We start from the raw sequence: 22,506 nt of genomic DNA, 5'->3' as shown, positions 1-22,506 counted from the left end.
CATTCACTTGTAATGTAGAAGTGCATTTACCGCAGCACAGTTTTTCTAATTAAACGGTAGAAAATAATGCTAGAACATAAATTGTGTAGTGTTGCTTTAGGCCTGAAAAGGCTGGTGACTGCATGTTTCAGTGTAAGTGAGATTTTAAATATTTTTTCTTTGACTATTTTTTTCTCATTAAAATTCAAGATACAGCTGCTTTGCCTTTGAAGCATGGTGCATTTGACCTAGCGTAATTCCGTGGCTGTTTCATGAGCATACAGCATATCATTTGGTATCCCTTTAGTGGCAAGAAAGAGCTGAAAAGTTGGTGATGGGGTGGGTCCAGCTTTCAAAGTGCTTATTATAAAGGAGTTTAAGATTGCCTGAAGAGTTACTTCTCATAAGTTATTCAAAGAGGGATGGTGCTGTTCCTTTGAAAGTCATCCTGCCATACAGTTAAGTTAGTCAAGTATGCCTTTTGTCAAACCCCCAGACTGTAGATGGGGCCCCCCCCCATATACAGTCTGGGGGTTTGACAACAGGCGGGTGTCTTCCTGTGAAAAATGCAGAGTGCTTTGTGTGTACCATTTGTAATACCAGTGCCTTGTTAATGTACAAATCTTTTTTTCCACAAACAAGAAAAAGCTACAGCCTTAATTTTGAGGGTCTCCTACTAAGCCATGGTAAGCTGCCGCAACATGATAGTGTTTTATATAGCAAATGAATGGTTCAAATCTTGATCAGCTTCAGTGTTTATCAGAAGTTTTGTTTTGTTTTTCACAAACATTTGGTATAATTCTATTTTTTTACAATTGGAATTCTACTATTGTTGGGGGTTGAGTTGAAGATACCAAGTTGCAAACCTTTATTGAAGACCAGGGTTTCAAAACAGTTGGCTTAGTTGTGCATTTCTGCAGTTTCCATCTGGAAATTACCCAAATTATCAACTCTTCTTTTGAGACGGAAGTTGTGCCATGAAACTTTATTATATACTTGACTATACACCACCACTGGTAGTGGGCTGTAAATTTAGTAACGATTGGATGAATTGCATGTTGGTTTTACACTTGGGCCTTAACAAAAAAAACTTATTTGTTCTATCCATGTCAACTACCTTGATGCACTTTTATTTCTTATACTTGCTCCTTGCCTCCTTGATTCACAGATTCAAGCAACTAAATGAAGAATGTAAAGTCCTGAAGCATTTAATAGGCAGAAAATACCACCTCCATAAAATGAGGTGTTATATTTTAAGTTGTTGTCTTTTATGTAAATTTAATATGCTGTTACTGCTGTTTGATCAGGACGTCCTGATCCCTCTAGGAAGCATTTATCAGATGAGATTCAAGTCAGGTTTATCTAGTCAGCATTTAGTTGTGGTTTCTGCTTCAGAACATGATTACCTTGAGTTTGAGCGGGGTGATACAGGGGTGTCGCTCGTACATGGGAGGTGTCTGAGGCTGTAACTCCCCACCCAAAGTATACGGTTTCTTTTATATGTGTGAGTGCTGTGACCCCATGTTCTGTATCTCTGTGGTTGTAAAGCTGGTTTAGTAGTTCTGTTAGCTGGCTGCCTGGGATAGGGCATTTGTTGACCCATCTGCAGACTGGAAACTAGAGAGATCCAGGGAAGTTATTCCGTTTCATTGCTGAGGATGTAAAGTCATTCCAATGTAGAAATGTACTACAACACGTGTCAACACAAATGTTTCAAAGTAAATTTCTACTTTTTCTTTTACAGCAAGCCTTTGGCCATGGGCTGCGGCGGTTTCACATTTCCTCTGCCATGTGCCAGCAAGCAAAGGTGGCCATGAGTCGGTATGAGCCCAATGATTATGTCAACTATGAAACACTTCAGAAGAAAATTAACATTGTCCGCACAAGGTATTAAACTACTGATTTGTTTGTGTATATTGTGTATTTTATTAATACAACTTGGGTATATAAATATATTTATTTATTTTTTTGTATTAATTCTGTATGTCAAGGTACATCGAGTCACCATATTTAGCATCAGAAAATGGCTTCTATTGAATGTCCTAAAACTAAATCCCCATGGTGTCTTTTTTTTGCAACTGTTCTCACTTGTCACTTCTAATGTCGTCTCCATACCTCTTTGCGTAATGATAAGCTGCTAATCCTGTAGCATAAGTCACCTCAGTCTTTATGGCTACATTTTATTCTTAAAGCTCAGCTAAGCATAATTCCATTTCCCATCCATGTTTTGACGTTGTAAACTGCTGCTTGAAGTAAATGTAGCATATTCTTGCATCTGTAAATATGTATATATTGGATTTTAGCATGTCCTTGCATCTAAATCTTTTGTTCATTTATTATGTGATCCTGTTCATCCTGGCTGTGCCTACAAATGGTCTGTTGGTATCGGTGCACTAATCAAATTATAAGAAAAAAAGTAATACTAAACTTTTTTTTTTGGCTGGGAGGGGGGCTCCTGTATCCTCCTATCACTGCTACTGTAAATGTGCCAACTTGGAGATCCCGCATCATTGAGGAAGAGGACAAATTATTTTACCCCTCTGCTGATCTTGTGGTAAGAAATGTACAGCAGTGCTGCTGCAAGTTTATCTGTGTAAGCGAGTAGAACACACACCACATAACTGTTGTGCATTTCACTGATCAAATAAATGATTCAGTAGCAACTTAGATGAAGTAGACACCTCCTCCATGTGAAGGTTTTGGATATGCATCTTTATGCGCTGGCCACCTGTGGGATATGAATATTGGTGGTCACTGTTGATGTGGTCCTCAACACCATGTACAAAATGGGGAGGAGGGAGTTTGTCAAGATGTAGTGTGTGTGCTATATAAATAAATTGTGCCAGGAATTAATTTGACTGTTATGAGTGTTTAGTTGACACAATTTGGTCAACTTTAACAGACTGTCAACCGGTGTGCGAGATCATTATATTACCACGAAATTAGAGTATAAAATTAGCGGGGGATGTAGAAGATATACAGGCAGGTGTCTCTGTGTAGGAAGCTGGTGCAAAGAATCATGATAAAGCCATGTAGGAGTTCCATGTTTGTGTTGGCAAAGAAGTTGAAATTGAGTTGCCTGAACTTGTCCCAAAGAGCCCTATTTGGTCAGCCTTCAGCTGTGTCTCATTCCTGTCCAGAGGAGATTGAATGTGGATTCATTTTCAAGCTTTAGTTGCACATAAATATAGCTAAGCAGTTGAAGGTTCCTTTTGCTTCTCTTTAGGAGTAGGTTACTGCCAGTTTTGTGTGCCTTACTTTCAGTCTTGTTTCATCCCTGCAAATATTAAAAGTGTATAGAAGTGGTAATAGCTCACTTGATGCTACAGGGGATCAAAACGTTGACACATACTAATGCTGTGCACAGTATTCGTGCTGAAGACATTTTTACCCTCAGTATATTTATTGATGTTAATCGTGTTACACTGCCGCAGTCATTACACTTGGGTTATCCTGCAGTCAGGCTGTTCCCCAGTCGGCCTGAGTTCCAAAGTCTTGGTCCGGCATCGGTTGCTGTTGCCTCCTCCCTGGCGTCCGTGCGACAGGGGTATATAAGATGCAGCTGATGCCATTTTCTTCATTCCTTCTTGCCGCGCGGTGCCCGAAGCAGAAGCAATTCACAAGTGCCGGTCGGCCGACTCCTGAGATTTTCATTCCGAATCCAGAACCGAAGTCTTCGACAAAGCTAAGTACCCCATTGGGGAAACTTTTTCTTGCCTCAGACCGATGTCAGTAAAAGTTAATAACTGTATTTCTTGTGGGAAGCAAATACCTCATAAGGATTTCCACTCCTATTGTATTCCATGCCTAGGCCCAGACCACGACGTCACTGGTTGTCTTTTTTGTGCTAGGTTTAACAAGCGCACTATTAAACGTCGGTTTGATTTTGCCTGACATTATTTTGGCAGAAAATTCAAATTACACCATGCAGTCGGAACTTCCGATGACCGGATTACATAAAAAGCGCAAAGACAAGGACAGGCATCAGAGGCCCAAAACTGATGAGGCATCTTCTAGGCCGGTCGCCGGTTCTCCGGTTTTCAGCGAGGCGCCTACGCAGCCCCTGATGACCGCTTCCACAGAACCACAGACCGCCTCCAACTCCCACGTGGAGCTGGCTGGGCCTTCGGATGCTCTGTTTTCAGCCTACCGAAACTAACCCTTCTGAGGGAACCGAAGTAGCTGAGCAATCCACAGCCTCAGAGGGTGTCGTCAGACCTACCCAGTTAACCATTAAACCCTCTGCTAAGTCTAAGGCCCCCTTAAAAGCAAAGAAACAGATACAGCATTGTCAAGGACAGGCTTCCATGCCTAAGAAACAAATGCTCAAAATGGCCGAAGACCTAATCACCCTGATCAGGGGGTCCCATCCCCCTCCTGATAAAAGGCCCAGACAGAGTATGAATCTTCCGACCAGGTGTCCATTTCTTCAGATTCATCCTCAGACCTAGGATATTCCTTACCCCCTTATGAGGATTCTGATGCTGAGGAATCAATTCCATCAGCCTCTCCACCTGAGGACTACTCCTTTGGGGAAACCTTACATACCATGAGGGAGCATTTCCATTGGGAAGGCCAGGATTACTCCGAATCCAAGTAAAGGCTCAGAGACTTCCTTTTATTGCCTCAACACAGACCCCTTGCTATTCTGCCAGTGTTGGATATTGTGGATGATCTGTACACTGAATCCAGCTTAAACCTTGACTCCTTACCTCCAGCCCCAGTTAAACATGATGGATATTAGAGTCCCTGAGTCTCACAAATTTCTGTATAAAAGCCCTGTTGCTGACCCTGAAACTATTTCTCAGGGACCCAAAGGGATTAAGGCCTCATCAGCAAAAAAACCCAGTTCCCTCTGACAGAGATCCCAGAGCATTAGACAGATGGGGAAAGAAAGTATATACGTCTGCAACTTTAGCAATGAGAGCCTTAAATTGCCAGTTTCACATGGTAAAATATCAGCAGTTTTTGATGTCTCAGTTGAAACAAAAGATGCTTCCAGATTCAGATCCTCCTAATTTTAAAGAAATGCAGGATTTATTGCATGCAGCTGAACAAGTGGGAAAACATACTTTGCAATGTGGGTTTGATTCCTTGGAGGCCTCCTGTAGAGCAGCAGTTACAGGCTCTGTCATTAGAAGGCATGCTTGGTTAAAAAACATATGTTACCAGATCATGTTAAGGCAAAATTATTGGATGCACCTTTGCAGCGGGATGTGTTTGGAGTTAAGGCAGAGGGGAGGTATTAAAGAAGATAGAGGATAAGGCAAAATCTATGCAAACAGTGAAGGATTTCTTACTGGTTCAGCCTCCTCGTTTTAGCAGAAATTGGCCAACAAAGAATTGGTCCTTTCCATTCACAGACAGACCTCAGAGGCAGATACAGACGTCCAAGAGGTAGAGGTCAAGCACAAGGTCTTTACAGGCCTCGACAGTGGGGTACACCAGGCCAGAAAGAAGGGGAAGACGAGCCACAACCTTATAAAAGCAGCCTCAATGTCTTCCCCCTACAGCTGCCAAACGGCTCTCTCTTGGCAGCCCCCTTAGGAGGAAAACTGGCACTTTTCTATCACAATTGGCATTGCATCACCAAAGACAAATGGGTTCTCAACATTGTATCTCAAGGTTACAGCTTCCACATTCACACTTTGCCAAGGTTAAAAAGAATGTGAAATCTGCCACCAAATAAATGGGCAGAGGCTCAAAAACAAATTACAGCACTCATGGACATGAGAGCTATTCAAAAGGTACCACCACAGGAGCAAGGACAAGGATTTTATTCAAGACTCTTTCTGTTTCCCAGAAAGGACAAAGCCTGGAGACCCATTCTGGATCTTTCTTCTCTAAACACTTACCTGGATGTTCCGAAATTCAAAATGTTGACACTACAGCAGCTTCTTCCCATGCTGGGCAAGAAAGCTTGGCTCGTGACTTTGGACCTCAAGGAGGCATACCTGCATGTCCCTATCAGACAAAACTGCAGAAGATACCTCCGATTTCTAGCTGGTTCAATGCACTATCAATTCTCTGCACTGCCCTTTGGCTTATCCACTGCGCCCAGGGTCTTCACAAAGTGCCTGGCACCAGTAATTGCATTTTGCAGGCAAAAAGGAATTCAAATTTATCCATACCTGGACGACTGCCTGGTTCAAGCTGCGAGCAAGGACATTCTTCTAAAGCATTTGGCGTTCGTAAAAAAGTTAAGTTGCCTGGGGTACACAGTAAACGAAAAGAAATCAAAACTAGTGCCCTTACAACAGATAATATTCCTGGGTGCCAGCTTGAACACAACAGCCCAGATGGCTCATCTCACGCCAGACAAGCAAGGACAACTGACTCAATACTTTCAATTGATGGCAACAAAGACCCAACTCCCTGCAAGAAAAATTCTGCAGGTCTTGGGCTACATGGCATCTTGCATACTACTAATTCCATATGCCAGACTGCATATGAGGAAACTACAATGGTACCTAAAGAGTGTATGGTTTCAACACTGTCAAAGTTTGGAAACCGTTATACCACTAATTCCTTGCCTTCAACAAGGGTTTCGATGGTGGGCTCAAGCTTGTCACCTCAACAAGGGACAGCCTTTTACTCAACCCACAGCCGGGCAAACACTGACAACAGATGCATCGGATTACGCCTGGGGAGCACACATGGCAGGAAAATGTATTCAGGGCGAGTGGCCCACAGAGCAAAGGCATCTTCACATCAATCAAAAAGAGATGCTAGCTGTACAAAATGCACTTATAGCTTTCAAGGACCTGCTACATCCAGGACAACTACTACTAAAGACAGAGACAACACTACAGTTATGTGGTACATAAACAAGCAAGGGGGCACACACTCTTACCCTTTCTGCAGACAAGCCATGACCTTGTGGAACACCGCTCTAGACTACCAAGTTCATCTGTAAGCACAATTCCTGCCAGGAGAGAAAAGCACACTGGCAGACGACCTAAGCAGAAACATCATGGATCCTCACGAAAATTGAATCCACAAATATTCAGAATGATAACACAAAAATGGTGGAGCCCGGACATAGATCTGTTTGCATCCCCAATGAACTGCCACCTACAGAAATTCTGCACAAGGAGTTACCATCCACAAGCCTGGAAAGTGGATGCCCTCTCATTCAGCTGGAAAAACCTGCAAGTATACGCTTTCCCTCCTTTACCTCTTCTTCCAAAGGTACTCATAAAAGTCAGGCAATAAGAGCCAAAGATGATCCTGATTGCACCAGACTGGCCACGCCAGCACTGGTTCCCAATCTTAAAGAACTTAGCGCAAGAACCACCCTGGATTTTGCCTCAAATCACACATTTGCTGACACAGCACAACAATCAGATGCTTCACAGCCAGCTAAAGACCTTAAACCTAGCTGCATGGAAAATTCCTTGGTCATTAAGCAATGCCTCTCTCCACAGCTGTTATGGATGTCATTCTGGAGGCCAGAAGGCCTAGCACCAGGAAAGCCTACTCGGATAAATGGAAGAGATTCTGTGCCTGGAACCAGGCACACAGCCATGACCCTCTTGTCCCAAACATTCCTCAGATACTTCAATATTTAACTGAGATGCTGGACAAGAGCCTCTCCTTTTCATCCATCAAGATCCACGCCGCCACCATTTCTGCTCATTACAACACGGATTCACCAATTTTTTTCTAATACTTTGCTCAAACAGTACCTCAGAGGGGCTAAAAACATAAGACCGCCCCGTAGAACACCTACCCCAACTTGGGACCTCAGCTTTGTTTTGGAAAAATTAACTTTACCTCCTTTTGAGCCAGCTATCACAGCAGAATTAAAATACATCTCTTGGAAAACTGCTCTGCTACTGGCAATAACATCAGCATGAAGAGTTTCAGAATTACAGGCACAAATGGCAGTGGAACCTTTCCTCATTTTCCACCAGGACAGGGTGTCTTTAAGAACTAACCCTACATTTATGCCAAAGGTGGTATCAAGTGTGGCTCTAAAACTATTCACTTGCCAACTTTCTATCCAAAACCACAGAACAAAGGGGAGAGACTACTACGTTCTTTGGACATTCACAGGCAGTTACGTTTCTACTTGGACAAAACCAAAGCTTTCAGAAAATCTGAGCAATTATTGGTAGCATATGCTGCAGGAGCACAGGGAAAAGCCATTTCAAAACAGACTACCTCAAAATGGATAGGACATTGTATACGTTTCTTCTATACTCACCATGGGGAAACCTATACCTAGCAGCATTAGATCTCACTCCACCAGGGCAACAGCCACTTCAACTGCCTACCTCAGAGGAATACCTACCAAGGATATTTTGGAAGTAGCAACATTCTGTGCATACCTTCACCAAGCATTACCATTTGCCTTTATACTCCAAATACAGAGCTGGCTTCGCCACTGCTGTGCTGCAGGGCCTTTATAGCCACCCCTAATGCCTTATAGAACCAGCCTCCCTACCTCAGCTTTGGGATTCCACCCAAGTGTAATGACTGCAGCAGTGTAACACGATGAACATAGTACAGTTTTGTACCTACCATAAATGTAGATGTTCGAGTGTAAACACTGCTGCAGTCCAGGTTACCCTCCCTCCTTCCCCTCTTACTTGCTGGTACGTACCTATGCCTTCTACCCTTTACTACCTATGGGGAGTATTTGCCGGTAACTGAAAGTTGTTGTTTGCTTTTCTTATGTATGTTTTATTAGCAATTTGAATTGCCTACCTATTTGGTGGCAGCTGACATCTGGGGCAAGAAAAACTGAAAAAAATGGCATCGGCTGCAGGCATCATACCCCTGTCGCACTGACGTCAGGGAGGAGTCGACAGCAACCGACGCTGGACCAAGACTTGGGAACCGCCTGACAGCAGGATAACCCAAGTCGGCCTGAGTTCCAAAGTGTAATTGACTGTAGCAGTGTTTACACTCGAACATCTACATTTATGGTAGGTACAAAACTGTACTTTATTGCTACTTTGATGTTAAAAGCTGTATTGTAAGTATTGTTTTTTAACAAGTGTAATGTGAATATTTTGTACGGGCAACTGTAAAGCAGAAAGTTACCATTATACACTGCAAACCCACTGTTTTCATGCTTTCAGAATATTTTGTAAATCTGCAGTTGTCTGTCCACATTTTAAGTATTTGTTATAAGTCTGTATCTTGCTCTCATTTTCTAACGAATGTGATGTCTCCCTGAATATTTAATGCACTAAGCTGTTGCTCTTGTTTGCCTGGGTCATGGTTTAAGAGGGACTGGTGACCAGCCCTTCTACATGTTTAGCGAATGGCAATGTAGTGTTCCCTTACCTACATGTTTAGCCCCAGAAACACTTCATGTCAGGAAAAGGAAAATGTTGCTTCACACATTTAATCTTTCTTAAAGGTTATGGGTTGAAAGGTCCCAGCTTCCACCATTTTGGGTGTAATTTATAGGCTGTTTCTTGAATACCAAGATCTGTTGGGTATTTTTGCCCTTGAAAGGCTTCCAGAATATTCAGAAGCACTTGATGATCTGCCATTGGAACCAGTTCTCACAGCCAGTATATGCTTCATAGCTTCAGGATTGACCGCATTTGTTATGTTGCATGCCAGATATTTTTGCAGAGGTGTGCAGTGGTGTCAGAAGGAGCATCCTTTGGAAGCATTAATAGTTTCATAGTTTAGTACTAGGCTATCTGCCCTGAGGCATTTGCAAGCCTAGCCCTAGAGATGTGGCTTTTGGCATCCCATGTAGTGGTACTAAGGTGTATAGAATAAATTTAGAATACTGTGCCTTTGTCTAGTAGTGACACATTGAAGACCCCCTTACTTATTAAAATTAGTTTACTGTGCCTCTGTTAAGTAGCGATACAGGGGTGACCCCAGAGGTAAACCTACGATCTCCTATCCACTCGTCAAGATTTCTCTTGAAGAGAGTCAGTGAGGGGCTCTGCCTAACATGGACTGGGATTTTGTTCCAGAGTATGGGAAGCCTTTGAGTTATGACTGTCCCACCAGCATGTTCTATTCATGTTTGTACTGAGGCTTAAATCTTTGGCTCTCGTGGTTCTTATGGATTTTGATTTTTTGAGGTGGAGCATGTCCATCAATTCCTGGTTGGACATGGCCTTGCACGTCAGCCACAGATCACCTCTGAGCAGGCGGTATGCTACTGAATAGAGCTGGAGTTTCTTTAGCCTGGCAGCATATGACATATGTTGGAGACCGTTGATCCTCTTGGTGAGGTACTTCTGGGGTCTCTCCAGCTGTTGTAAGTGCCGGGTGAGGTACATACCAAATGGGGCATTGTAGTCAATCATGGGCCTGATAAGGGAGGAGTACAGAGGCACGATGACCTCCTTTGATCTGGATGTGAACCCCTTCACGATAAGGTGGGCAAGGTAGAAAGTCTTTCTAACCACTTTCGACTCAATAATCCACGAGATCATCATCCTTGCAGTCTCGTTTGTGTATTTTATGTGGTTTTTCAGCGTTGTTTGGATTATTAAATCGTGAGTTCTATTATACTTTCTCGTGGATTATTGAGTCGAATATACGCTTATTGGTGGAACCGAAGGTTTGTTTCTGGTACTATTTCCATTTATTTTTCTTTCTAACCACTTTGGCAACGTGGGTGTCAAATGAGAGGTCACTATCAACTTGGGTCCCCAGGTCTCTGATTACTTTTTCGGTATTCAGTGGGTTACTGTCTATGTGATAATTTGTGGGTATTTTGTTTTTCCCAAAGGGGATGACTATACATTTCTTGGCATTCAGTTTAAGGCCGTGATTCCGGCACCAGTTGTCCGTTTCGATGAGGCCTTTCTGTAGGATGTATGTGTCAGCTGGTGTATCGACTATGACGCCTAGTTTGCAGTCGTCTGAACTTTTTGTCAGCCACAACCCTCCCATGTTTGCTTTCACATCTGAGAAGTAAATGCTGAACAAGAGGGGTCCCAGGACAGAGCCCTGTGGGACACCACTTGTGACTGGCTTTGAGTCTGATATGGCTCCTGCAATCTTGACTTTATGGGTTCTGTTCTTTAGCCAGTTTGCAACCCATCTTGTGACATATGGATTTACTTTTAAGCTGTTCTATGATCCCCGAGTGGGGTATTGTGTCGAAGGCTTTAGCCAAGTCCAGGTAGGCTGTATGGACTGTCTTGCCCTCATCACAATGGCTCTAGTGACTGTTTCGAAAAAGTCAACCAGGTTCAAAAGGCAGGATCTGCCTTTTACAAAGCTGAACTGGGTGGGATCAAGTGTCTGTAGGTCCCCGATGTCGTTGTTTGAGTTCCATAATAATTTTTTCCATAGCTTTGCAAACCAGGCTGGTCAAGCTTATGGGGCGGTAGTTCCCAGGGTCTGTAGTGGAGCCTCCCTTGTGGAGTGGGACCACTGTTGCTGTACGCCAGTGTTCAGGTACATATCCTGTAGTAAGGCTAAGGTTAAATAACATTTTTATATGCGGGTTTAGCTCTTCTTGGAGTTCATGTATCATGCAGCCGGGGATACCATCAGGTCCCATAGATGCTGTGTTTTTTGCTTTGTTGAGGGCGGTTCTCAGCTGGACATCAGAGATGACAGGGAGGTTACATTCAGCTGGGATGAGTATTTCTTCTTTGGGAGGTGAGAAATTTGCACTGAACCTGTCTGCCAGAATGTTGGCAATATCTGAGGGTTTGGTAAATTTTTTGTCGTGTACTAACTCTGAGCATATCGGAGTGTTTCCGCCCAGGTTTGTAACTTAACTGAAGAATGCCTTGTGGTTATCTGGGCGATTTTTCTCTCAAAGTTGGCCTTGGATATTTTTATGAGAGAACGTAGCTTTCTACTAGTGCTGATCAGAGATGCCTTCCCTTTATGGGATTTTGCTCTGTCTTGCAGTAGCTTCATTCTTTTGTTATACAACTTGTTTATGGCTGGAGTCCACCAGACAGGACACTTTCCTTTGGTGGAGAGGGTCTTGGTTTTATTTGGGATTGCACGATCCATGCATTCTTGGAGATGTCCGTAGAAAGCATTTGTGTAGGATTCAGCATTGTGGGATGTGGTTTCCATTGGCCCTGAGGGCTTAAATACCACCATCTCAGTCTTGAGAAGTGTAAAGTCTGCTTTTGAGAAGTTTCTCACTGTAGTCTTTTGTGCTAGGGGTGGTGGTGGTAAATGTATATCCAGGGTGATTAGTTTGTGGTCAGATCTCACCAGTGAGGGCAATACTTCCGGTGTGGAGCATTTTGTCCCCATGTTTGTGATGATCAGGTCTAGTATATTATCTCCCCTTGTGGGAGAGGTGACTAGCTGTTCCATTGCATTTGAGTTTATGAATTCCAGGAACCTTTGGGCTAGGGTGTTAGGGCTAGAATAGTGCACCCAATCTATATTAGGGTAGTTGAAGTCTCCCAATATGATGGTATTTGGTGAGACATTCATATTTTCCAATGTCTTCCGGAAGGCTGAGTTGGGTTCTTGAGATTGGGAGGGTGGTCTGTAACATGCAACCAGTTGTATAGCAGTTTTGCCTACGGTTAGCTGCACCTGGATGGCCTCCGATGCTTCATGAGTTGCCACTAACCTAGAGGTGTGGGTATCCTTGATGAATATGGACACTCCCCCTCCCTTTGTGGTTTGGCCTGGGTTTTGGGGCCGAAAAGCGTGATACGAGGTAAAGCCTGGTAGTGCTGGGGTGGTCTCAGGAGCCTTGAACCAGGTCTCTGTTACAGCGCAGACATCAATGTTCTCCATACTGAGGAGTGCTTCAAGAGCCTGCATCTTGAGATTTAGACTTCTGGCGTTGAGCAGCATTACCCTTTGTTTTCTAAGGAGGTGGGTTCGTCTTTTGAGCCTTGCCTAAAAAAGGCACTATGGGGGTGGCAAGAGCCTTAGCCAATATCCGGAAGCCCAGTGGTGACGGGTGCAAGCCGTCCCTTGCGAAGCAGCGTGGCTTGTCCAGCATGTCATCCCAAGCAGACAGACATTGGATCCCCCTAGAATGACACCAGTAATTGAGCCAATTATTAAAGCTGATCATCTTGTCTTTGTATTGTGGCATCATTCTTGTTGAGGGCAGGATGCTGCTCATGGTCATACCAGCCTGGGCTACATAATCAGAGAGCTCCTCTGTCTCTTTTCATAGTCCAAGGAGGTACGTCTCGGGTCATTCACGCCGGCATGGACAATGACTGAGTCATATTTTTACGTGCTTTGAGTGACCTGAGTGCATGAGTTATATGGCGGATCCTAGCCCCTGATAGGCAGCTTACCGTTACCCTCTCCTTGCTCAGCCTGGTAAGTGGGATGTCAGTGTGTCTGACTATAGAATCACCTATCACTAGTGTATCAGGCATAATGTTTGGCCTTAAGGGCTGTGATTTATTGACACACCGATTTATTGAAGTATGTGTTGCATGTGTTATGTTTTGATGTGGTGGATTTTTTGGTGTCTGCTTTGGGAGCCTCTGTTGTTTTGGTAAGTTTTTTAATAGAGCCTCCAAGTATGTTTTTGTGTTATGTGCTTGATTTGCAGTTGGGGTAGGTCTATGTGTGACTGGGTTTGTTGTGTGTGTGGTTACCTTCTCCTCCTGTCTGGTCTTGCCAGTCCTGAGTTGAGAGAGTTCAGCCTCCAGTTTGGCTATATAGTTGCATCTCTCACATGTTGTTGGGAGGAGGAGAGGGGCTGTCTGTGTAAGAGACAATTATAGCATTGTCTCAAGATTCCCAGATTAACCAGCTGAGCAGAAGAAGATGCTAGCAAATCTACCGCTCGATATGCTAGAATATTATAAGAGAGTGCTGTGCCTTTTAGGGAAGTGGTTGGGGTGATAGGTGGATGTAGTGCTACTTGAGTTTGAGAGTGCTTGCTTAGAAGAGTAGCTTAGAGAACAAGTGCTATGCTTATAATATAACGAGTAGACTGGTTATTCTAAGAGTAGAGCTTTCTAAGGGAAAATTTGAAGAGCAGACTTGGCAGAGCCAGGAAAAGTTTAACCGGCTATGCGCACAATCCACCAAAGCCGCGCTATTGCGGATTTTAAACAGGGAACTTCAAAAGAGCTAGAAATGGTCCAAAACAACCAATTACTACAGCTCTTGTGCTGAGGTCACTTCCTTCAGGGACAGATAGGCTGCTCAAGGCTCCCCACTCCCACTGGTGAGCAAAGAAACTTCCTTCTTATCCAAGTAAGGTAATGGACAACACAGGAACTACACCACAGCCCAGAATACAGCAAAGCCTGTAAACTGGTCTAAACTAGTCGAGGAGAGGCGGGAAAACAAGGATTATTTGTTTTTGTTTTTAGATAGAAAACACCCAGAAATACAGAAGGCAAGGCAGCAATAAATCAGTTACACAGGCTAGCACACTTTAGTGGGCAACCTCAATAGTTAAATTAAACAAACAACAGATTTCAATAATAAGAATAGAACTGTGAGACATGGCATGATGGTTTGTTTCAGCCTGTGTTTGTCCAGAGCCTCAAATGATCAGTCTTGAGTTTGATATCAGCCCTACAATTGGGAGTTTCTGTGAGGGATGAATGGCCCAAACCATGTCGTCTGACCAGGAGTGTTGCTTGTATATTATTGTCTTAGATACTTAATGGTGTTTTTCTTCCCTGTATCCTTTTCAGAAAATATTACTTCACAGTTTTGGTAATGTGGCAGTTTGGTATATCACAAAGCAAAGTGAGACTCATTCCTAGCTTGCTATGTGTGGGAGTGAGGCTACGAGAATGTTTTCTTCCTATTAGCAGTGTGCATTCCCTGGGAAGCCAGTTGTCAGAAACACCTGGCCATTTTCTTTGTGCCTTTTGAGTAATCATCCAGCCCTTCCAGGGGTAGGAGGATTCTGAGGACAAGTGATTATTTGTTAATCTATTTGCCTCTCAGACCAAGTTCCTACTTAGCAAAGATGCATTTTCCTGATTTTTGCCACTGTGTGGCAAGACTTTAGTTGTTGTGATAAGATCCTGGCTTTGGGAGTCTTCTTTCTGCTTTCCCAGAGCTTCTCTGACAATGAAATTCTTCCAGAGGGTGTGGCTTTTCAAGACAAAAGTCTTTACAGTAGTCCCATTCTGTCCCATACAGACTTGATTTCCTATTCTCCAGTCCTTTCTCATGGGCAGTCTATCACCACAACAGAGTTTTCTGCCAGAGACTTTTCCTTGTTTGTTCTACAGCTGGAGTGCTGTGATGTCATATGTGAAAGTTAAAAGTGCTTGCATTCATAGTAAAGAGCTCTGATTGTGTGAACCATTTCCCTGTCTCCCTCCTGCCTTGTGCATCTGCTTTTTTTTTCCTTCATGCAGCAACTTTTGCTTTGTATAGAACCTGGAGAGTAGAGAGAAGTGCATTATGGGACAGAAGTGGAGTCAGCAACTTGGGAAAGTTCCATGTGCCAAATTGTCATGATGTGTAACATGTATGTTGTACAGCAAGAATTCTCCTCCCAGGTCAGACATTTTGAAATATTTCGTCTTCTGTCTTGCAGATGGTATTTCTCAGAGATTATGATTTTTTTTTTCTTCTCAAAACTTCATCAGTTTTCAAAACTGTGGTAATTGACAGCACACACATAAATGGTATAAATGTTGCAAGGTAAGTATAGCATTGAGAACCCTCACAGCTGTTTACAAATGTGACTCTTGGAAGAAAGGAATATAAAAGGTAATTCTGGAATCAATGCTACAAAGTGCTAACACTATTTTTATACAGTTAGTACATTCACCGGTTTTCCATTTTCTGACTCCAGAAACAAAAATTACAAACGTAGTTCAGATAAAATGTGAGAAGAATTTTCATGCAAGTCTTTTGACGTAAACTGTTTAAATTTTGAGAAAGCCTTTAGATCGACTTTTGTCTTGTGAAATAGAAATGATTCTATTTTTGCAGTGTTATACCCTAAGCTACATCTGCTAGTTAACTTTTAAAGAAGTTTATATCCGTTGAGTAAAACCTTAACAGTTCCAGTAATGCAAATCTACCTTTAATTCCAGTGCCAGTAGAAAACCGGATAGGACCACCACAAAATGAAACATAAAACGAAGTGTATATATAATATGTGATTTGAAAGGTTTAGTGAAATCTGAAGAAGCATGCCTTGGTAGCATGTGAAAGCGCTTATTCATCTGCAATAAACTTCGTTTTATGTTTCATTTTGTGGTGGTCCTATCCTGTTTTCTACTGATACTTGGTTTTCTTCTTCTGGAGTTGGACCTTTGGACGGCAGCAGAACCTCTGTACGCAATATATGCTTCATTTAATTCCAGTGCAGTAAATTTGGCAATGGTATAATCCACTTCAGATATATATTGTGCCAAAACAGCAAGGGCAAGATCAAAGTCTAGAAAGTAATGGAATTAAAGCCATTTTAGAAGAAAAAACAACTAAATTTAATTAAATAAGGCACAAGTAATGAAAAAGTGAAGTTATTTTGATCTTCCCCATTTCAGGGAAGCAGGGTAAGGAAAATGACAGAAGGTGCTTACAAGTAATCCCCATGCTGCAATCTTGTCAATTTTGAGAAGGAGGGTATTCTGACGGTGTGGTGAGTTTGAGTAGTGACTTTGATGCAGAAAGAGCCTGGAAGGGGGGAGGATATAATGTGAACATCCACAACTTGCATCTCGGGGGGGGGGGGGTGTATAGTGATTATTGGCCAGTTCACCTTCCGCTGTGAGAAAGTTGAGGCTGGTAGGATTGAAAACAGGAGCTGCTGCAGTGAAGAACAGTATCTTTAGGTACCCAAGCTGGTTAATGCATGCATGTGTGGGGCAGATGGTCACAGGTGGTCCATGTGATTATGCTGTGATAAGTGATAATACCAGTTGTATGTGCGGGGTACTACTGGGGAAAAAAAACATGTCTATGTAGATTGCATTTTAGAACCCATGGATGAGCTCTGGGACATCTGTGGCAGGGAACAAAGGAGTCTTTTAGTTGGACAGGCTGCAAAAGAGGGATCAGTGATCATTCTGTCCCTCTCCCATAGAATCTTGGGTCAGCTGGTCAGACTAGCCATGGTGCAGAGTAGGAAACCTTGGAGTGGGCCTGGTTGTTGTGGAAGCTAATTGTCTAGATGACAGGGACATGCAGCCATCATGGCTTCCTGGATGATGTCGTCTTGTACTGACTGTATTCCTTGAACTGGGGCATGAATGGGCAGAGCCTGATAGGAAAGGGCTTGGTTAGCAGAGTGGAAGGGAACAAGTACATAAAAGAAAACAAGGAATATGAAGAAATGTTGCCAGTGAGTGGAAGTGTGTTCCATATTGATGCTTGCCTTAAGAAAAATGTCATCATGTTGAATCTGTGAGCTAGCATGGTTACTGCACAAGGCAAAAACTGGAGGAAAAAGATTTGAGAAACAGGGCAATAAGGCTGCTCATAAGAAAGAAGTCAAGGTCATTTTGATTTTAAAATTGGGAATTTTTTCCCGTGGATGTTCAGATTTTAATAGCAAGACTATTTCTAGGCCTCTGGTGTTATATTTTCATTGTCAGATTTTGTGCAGTCCTCTGGAGTTAGTACATTTCATAGAAGGATGCACTGAATTGCCTTTCTCATTTCTCTTTTTCATACTTGAGCAAAGCTGATGTCAACATTTACTTGTAGCAGTCTCTTTGGCCGTTTTTGCTTAGTTCTGCCTATTTCATTCTCTGATACAACTAGTTCTCAAAAGCATATGCTTAAGTGTGGCCCAAGCTCCAAGGATCCTCCTTGATAATCAGTCTGATTGGATGTCCTTCAAGGATGCATCTGCAGTCCTTACAAATGGGTTGTCCTGTCGTCAGGCAGCCCTTCGGTCGGCCGGATTCCAAAGTCTGGGTCTGGCTTCGGCTGGTGTCGCACTTCACCCGACGTCATAGCTGCAGTTCTTCGGGTATAAAGGCATCAGCCGACGCCATTTTCCTCAGTCTTTCTTGCCGCGTGGCGCCCGAAGCAGAAGCTGTTCGCAAGTGCCAGTCGGTCAGATCCAGAGATTACTACTACCGAATACTACTTCGAAGACTTCTAAAGCTAAGTACCCCGTTGGGGACTCTTTCTTGCCTCAGCCGATGTCAGAAAAAGTGAATAACTGTTTAACTTGTGGGAAACAAATACCTCATAAAGATTTCCACTCTTACTGCTTACCTTGTTTAGGCCCAGACCACGACGTAGCAGCTTGTCTAGCCTGTGCTTCTTTTAACCGACGGACGCTTAGACGTCGGTCGGAGTTTGCTGAGCAGTTTTTCGGCTCTGATTTTGCCTATATTATGCCGTCGGATCCTCCGACTACACAAATTACCAAAAAACGCAAAGAAAAGGACCGACACTCGCGGTCCGCGGTTTCGGCCGAAACCGCGGTTAAGCAAACCGCGAGTGTCTCTGTTTCGGCCGAAACCGAGCAAGCGGTTCTTTCTTCAGCCGAAACCATGCCTTCTACCGAGGCCTCTTCTAACCTGGTAGAATCGGCTTCTGAAATCCAACCTGCTGTTGTGGTTTCTCAGGAATTATCGGACACTGTTCCCTTGGATATATCTACCCCTGCACGTGGAGCTGCTAGGCCTCCTGCAGCCATGTCTGTTAAGGCCTTTGCCAGGGCTAAAGCAGCTAAAGCAACTAAGACTGTGCCTGTTAAGCCCCCCCTCTCACAGGCCCAGCTCCAGTTCCCAAATGCTTTCTCTGGCAGAGGATCTCATTTCTTTAATAAGGGGATCCCAGCCTCATCCAGACAGGGCTTCTCATCCACCTCCAGAGAAGAGACCTAGAGCAGAGCCCCCTGAGCCAGTATCCACGGATGATTCCTCTGATGAATCAGACAATACAGACCCTCCAGAGGCTCCTTATTCTCCTTACGAAGACTGATGCTGAAGAGTCGATTCCTTCTGCCTCTCCACCTGAGGAATTTTCCTTTGGGGAAACATTACATGCCATGAGGGAACAATTTCAGTGGCAGGGCCAAGATTTCTCAGACTCCAGGTAAAGGCTTAGGACCTTTTTGCATTTACCACAACATAGGCCTTTAGCTATACCTCCAGTTCTTTCTGTTGTAGATGATGCATTTAATGATGCTTGTACTGCTCCTGATTCTTTACCTCCATCCCCTGCTAAGCCCGATAGGTTCTACAGGGTCCCGGACACACATCACCGTTTATACAAGGCTCCTTTTGCAGATCCCGAGACTATCTCCCAGGGGCCTAAGGCAGTAGCATCTACCTCTGCTAAAAATCCCCTCCCCTCTGAAAGGGAATCCAGGTCCTTAGAGAGATGGGGTAAAAAAGTATACACCTCTGCTACTCTGTCAGCTAGGGCCTTAAACTGTCAATTTCATATGATCCAATATCAGGAGTTTATGCTTGATCAGTTAACTAAGAAACTGTCCTCTGATGAATCTTTAGATAAGAAATATGTTCTGGAAATGGTGCATAACATTCAGCAAGTTAGTAACCATTCTTTAAAATACGGCTATGATGCACTGGAGGCTTCCTTTAGATCAGCCATGACTGGCACAGTTATCAGAAGGCATGCATGGTTGAAAGAACAGACCTTGCCGGACCATGTCAAATCAAAACTATTAGATGCTCCCATGGACAAGGTCAATTTATTTGGTTCTCCTGCACAACAGGTACTGAAGAAAATGGAAGAGAAGGCAAAATCTGTACAAACAGTGAAAGACTTCTTACAGGTCCAACCTCCAAGGTTTAGCAGGAACTGGCCCTCCAAAATTGGTCCTTTCCAGACTCCTCTAAAGCACAGAGAGGCAGGAATAGGCGTTCAAGAGGCAGAAATCAATCCAGGGGTGCCTACAGGGGACGCCAGTGGCAGGGCAACAACCAGCGAGGCACAGACACAGCCACTACCACTGCAACAGGACAATCACAGTGACTTGGCTCTGGCACCGCCTACCAGGGAACAGCTAGCAGCACCCTTAGGCGGAAAGCTAGCCTTATTTTCAAAGAACTGGCATTACATCACAAGGGACAAGTGGATTTTGCAAACTATAGACCAAGGTTACAGGTTTCATTTCCATACTCTACCAGGAAAAAAGGAATGCCAAACCTACCACCAAATCAAAAGATAGAAGCTCTAAAACAAATAGCTCAATTAGTAAGAATGAGAGCTGTGGAAAAGGTACCATCTATGGAACAAGGAAAGGATTTTACTCCAGACTCTTCCTGGTACCCAGAAAAGAGAAAATGGAGGCCTATTCTCGACTTGTCCGCTTTAAACACATTCCTCATTGTTCCAAAATTCAAAATGCTGACTCTACAGCAGCTTCTTCCCATGCTGGGCAAGGAGTCTTGGCTGGTAACTCTAGATCTCAAGGAGGCATACCTGCACGTCCCCATACGACCAAATTGCAGAAGATACCTCAGATTTCTTGCAGGATCAGAGCATTATCAATTCTCAGCATTGCCCTTTGGCTTATCTACTGCCCAGAGTGTTCACGAAATGCCTGGCATCAGTAATCGCTCATTGCAGACTTCAGGAAATCCAAATTTATCCCTACCTGGACGACTGCCTGATACAAGCGGACAACAAAAACAAGCTAACAGAAGACTTACAAAGAGTCATTTACTTGCTGCAAGCCCTGGGATATACAGTCAGTATAAAAAAGTCAAGGCTGATACCATCCCAAAGAATAACCTTTTTAGGTGCAGAGCTGGACACATCAAAGCAGATGGCATTCCTAACTGTAGAAAAACAAGAACAACTTCCTCTCTACTTCTTGGCATTAACAAAGCAGAACCGTCTAACAGCAAGAAAAGTACTGCAAGCCCTGGGCTTCATGGCATCCTGCATAATTCTGGTCCCTCATGCCAGACTGCATATGAGAAAGGTACAGTGGTACCTGAAGAATTTATGGTCTCAACACAAACACAGTCTAGAAACCAAAATTCCACTAATACCATGCCTGAAGCAAGAGTTCCTATGGTGGGCTCAGGCCTGTCAATCGAACACAATTTTGCCCTTCTACAGCATTCAACCAAGCCAAACCATCACAACGGATGCCTCAGACCTCGGTTGGGGGGCCCACATGCTGGACAAGTGCATACAAGGCTTATCGACTCAAGATCAGCTGCACCTGCACATAAATCTAAAGGAAATGCTGGCAGTAAAACTGGCAATCCAGACATTCAGACCATTCCTCCAAGAAGGACAGTTGATGATAAGGACAGACAACACCACAGTTATGTGGTACATCAACAAACAGGGAGGCACACATTCATACCCTCTATGCCGGATGGCACTGGACCTATGGAATGTGGCTCTGAGCTAAAACATTCAGTTGCAAGCAATTTTTGTACCGTGAAAAGAAAACATTCTAGCAGACATATTAAGCAGAACTACCACGGATGCCCACGAATGGATGCTGCACCCGGACATCTTCAAAGCCATCACAAGAAAATGGGGACTACCACAAATAGACTTATTTGCATCCCCACTCAATCACCAGCTAAAGAAATTCTGCACAAGGACGTACCACCCACTTGCTTGGAAGGTGGACTCCCTATCTTTCAGTTGGAAAAACCAGACAGCATATGCATTCCCACCACTTCCTTTGATGCACAAGGTGCTTTTGAAGATCAAAGAGGAACGTCCAAGGATCATTCTAATAGCTCCAGACTGGCCAAGACAACATTGGTACCCATTACTGAGGAGCATGTCTCGGGAACAAAGGTGGACACTACCCCTGATCCCATCGCTGTTAAAACAGAACAGCTACAACATCCTGCATCCAAGCCTGAAAACTCTGCAGCTGACTGCCTGGAACATTACATAAGAGCAACTAACCCAAATTTATCCCAAAGGGTTAAAGACATTATCCTTGAGGCTCACAGACCTTCAACAAGAAAGAATTATGCAGCAAAATGGAAAAGATATCTCATTTGGAGTACTGCAAAGGGAAAAGATGTGTCACTGGTAAACCTAGCCAACATCCTGGAGTACTTGGCAGAGCTCTTCCATACAGGCCTGTCCTATTCCTCCATCAAGATACACGCATCAGCTATTTCGGCAGAATACAGCTTGGATCCCCCTGTCTTCTCACATCCTCTGCTCAGGCAGTTTCTGAGAGGAATTAAAAATGTAAAACCTCCTAGAAAACCACCATTGCCACCATGGGACTTGAACTTTGTGCTAGAAAAATTGACACTTCCTCCTTTCGAACCAGCAGCAACAGCAGAATTACAATACTTATCCTGGAAGACTGCTTTCCTGCTGGCAATCACCTCAGCAAGAAGGGTTTCTGAACTACAGGCATTAATGGCAGTGCAACCCTTCCTGATCTTCCATCAAGACAGAGTGTCCATGAGAACAAATCCTACATTTATGCCTAAGGTGGTATCCAGAGTGTCTTTAAATCAGGCTATCCACCTACCTACATTCTTCCCCAACCCACAGGACAGGGGAGAAAGACTGTTGCATACCTTGGATGTGCATAGACAATTACGCTACTACCTGGACAGGACCAAGTCCAATAGAAAAACTGACCAGCTTCTGGTAGCATATGCAACAGGAAGGGAAGGAAAAGCAATTTCAAAACAGACAATCTCCAAGTGGATAGGAAATTGCATT

General features: G+C 43.6%; 1 protein-coding gene across 1 annotated transcript in view; it reads left to right on the top strand.

Moving 5' to 3' along the window:
* Window positions 1–22,506, top strand: part of ACO2 (aconitase 2) — a 1,318,356-nt gene that overhangs the window by 106,192 nt on the left and 1,189,658 nt on the right. Inside the window, exon 2 of the mRNA XM_044075713.1 lies at window positions 1,724–1,866. Within this exon, the coding sequence (XP_043931648.1) occupies window positions 1,724–1,866 (143 nt within the window). The remainder of the gene's footprint in view (window positions 1–1,723; window positions 1,867–22,506) is intronic.

The sequence above is a fragment of the Protopterus annectens genome, chromosome 1.part1, assembly GCF_019279795.1.
Source record: "Protopterus annectens isolate FY-2018-M chromosome 1.part1, PAN1.0, whole genome shotgun sequence".
Classification (NCBI taxonomy): domain Eukaryota; kingdom Metazoa; phylum Chordata; order Ceratodontiformes; family Protopteridae; genus Protopterus; species Protopterus annectens.
Note: the sequence above shows the minus strand (reverse complement) of the source record. Positions and strands in the feature narration are given on the sequence as shown.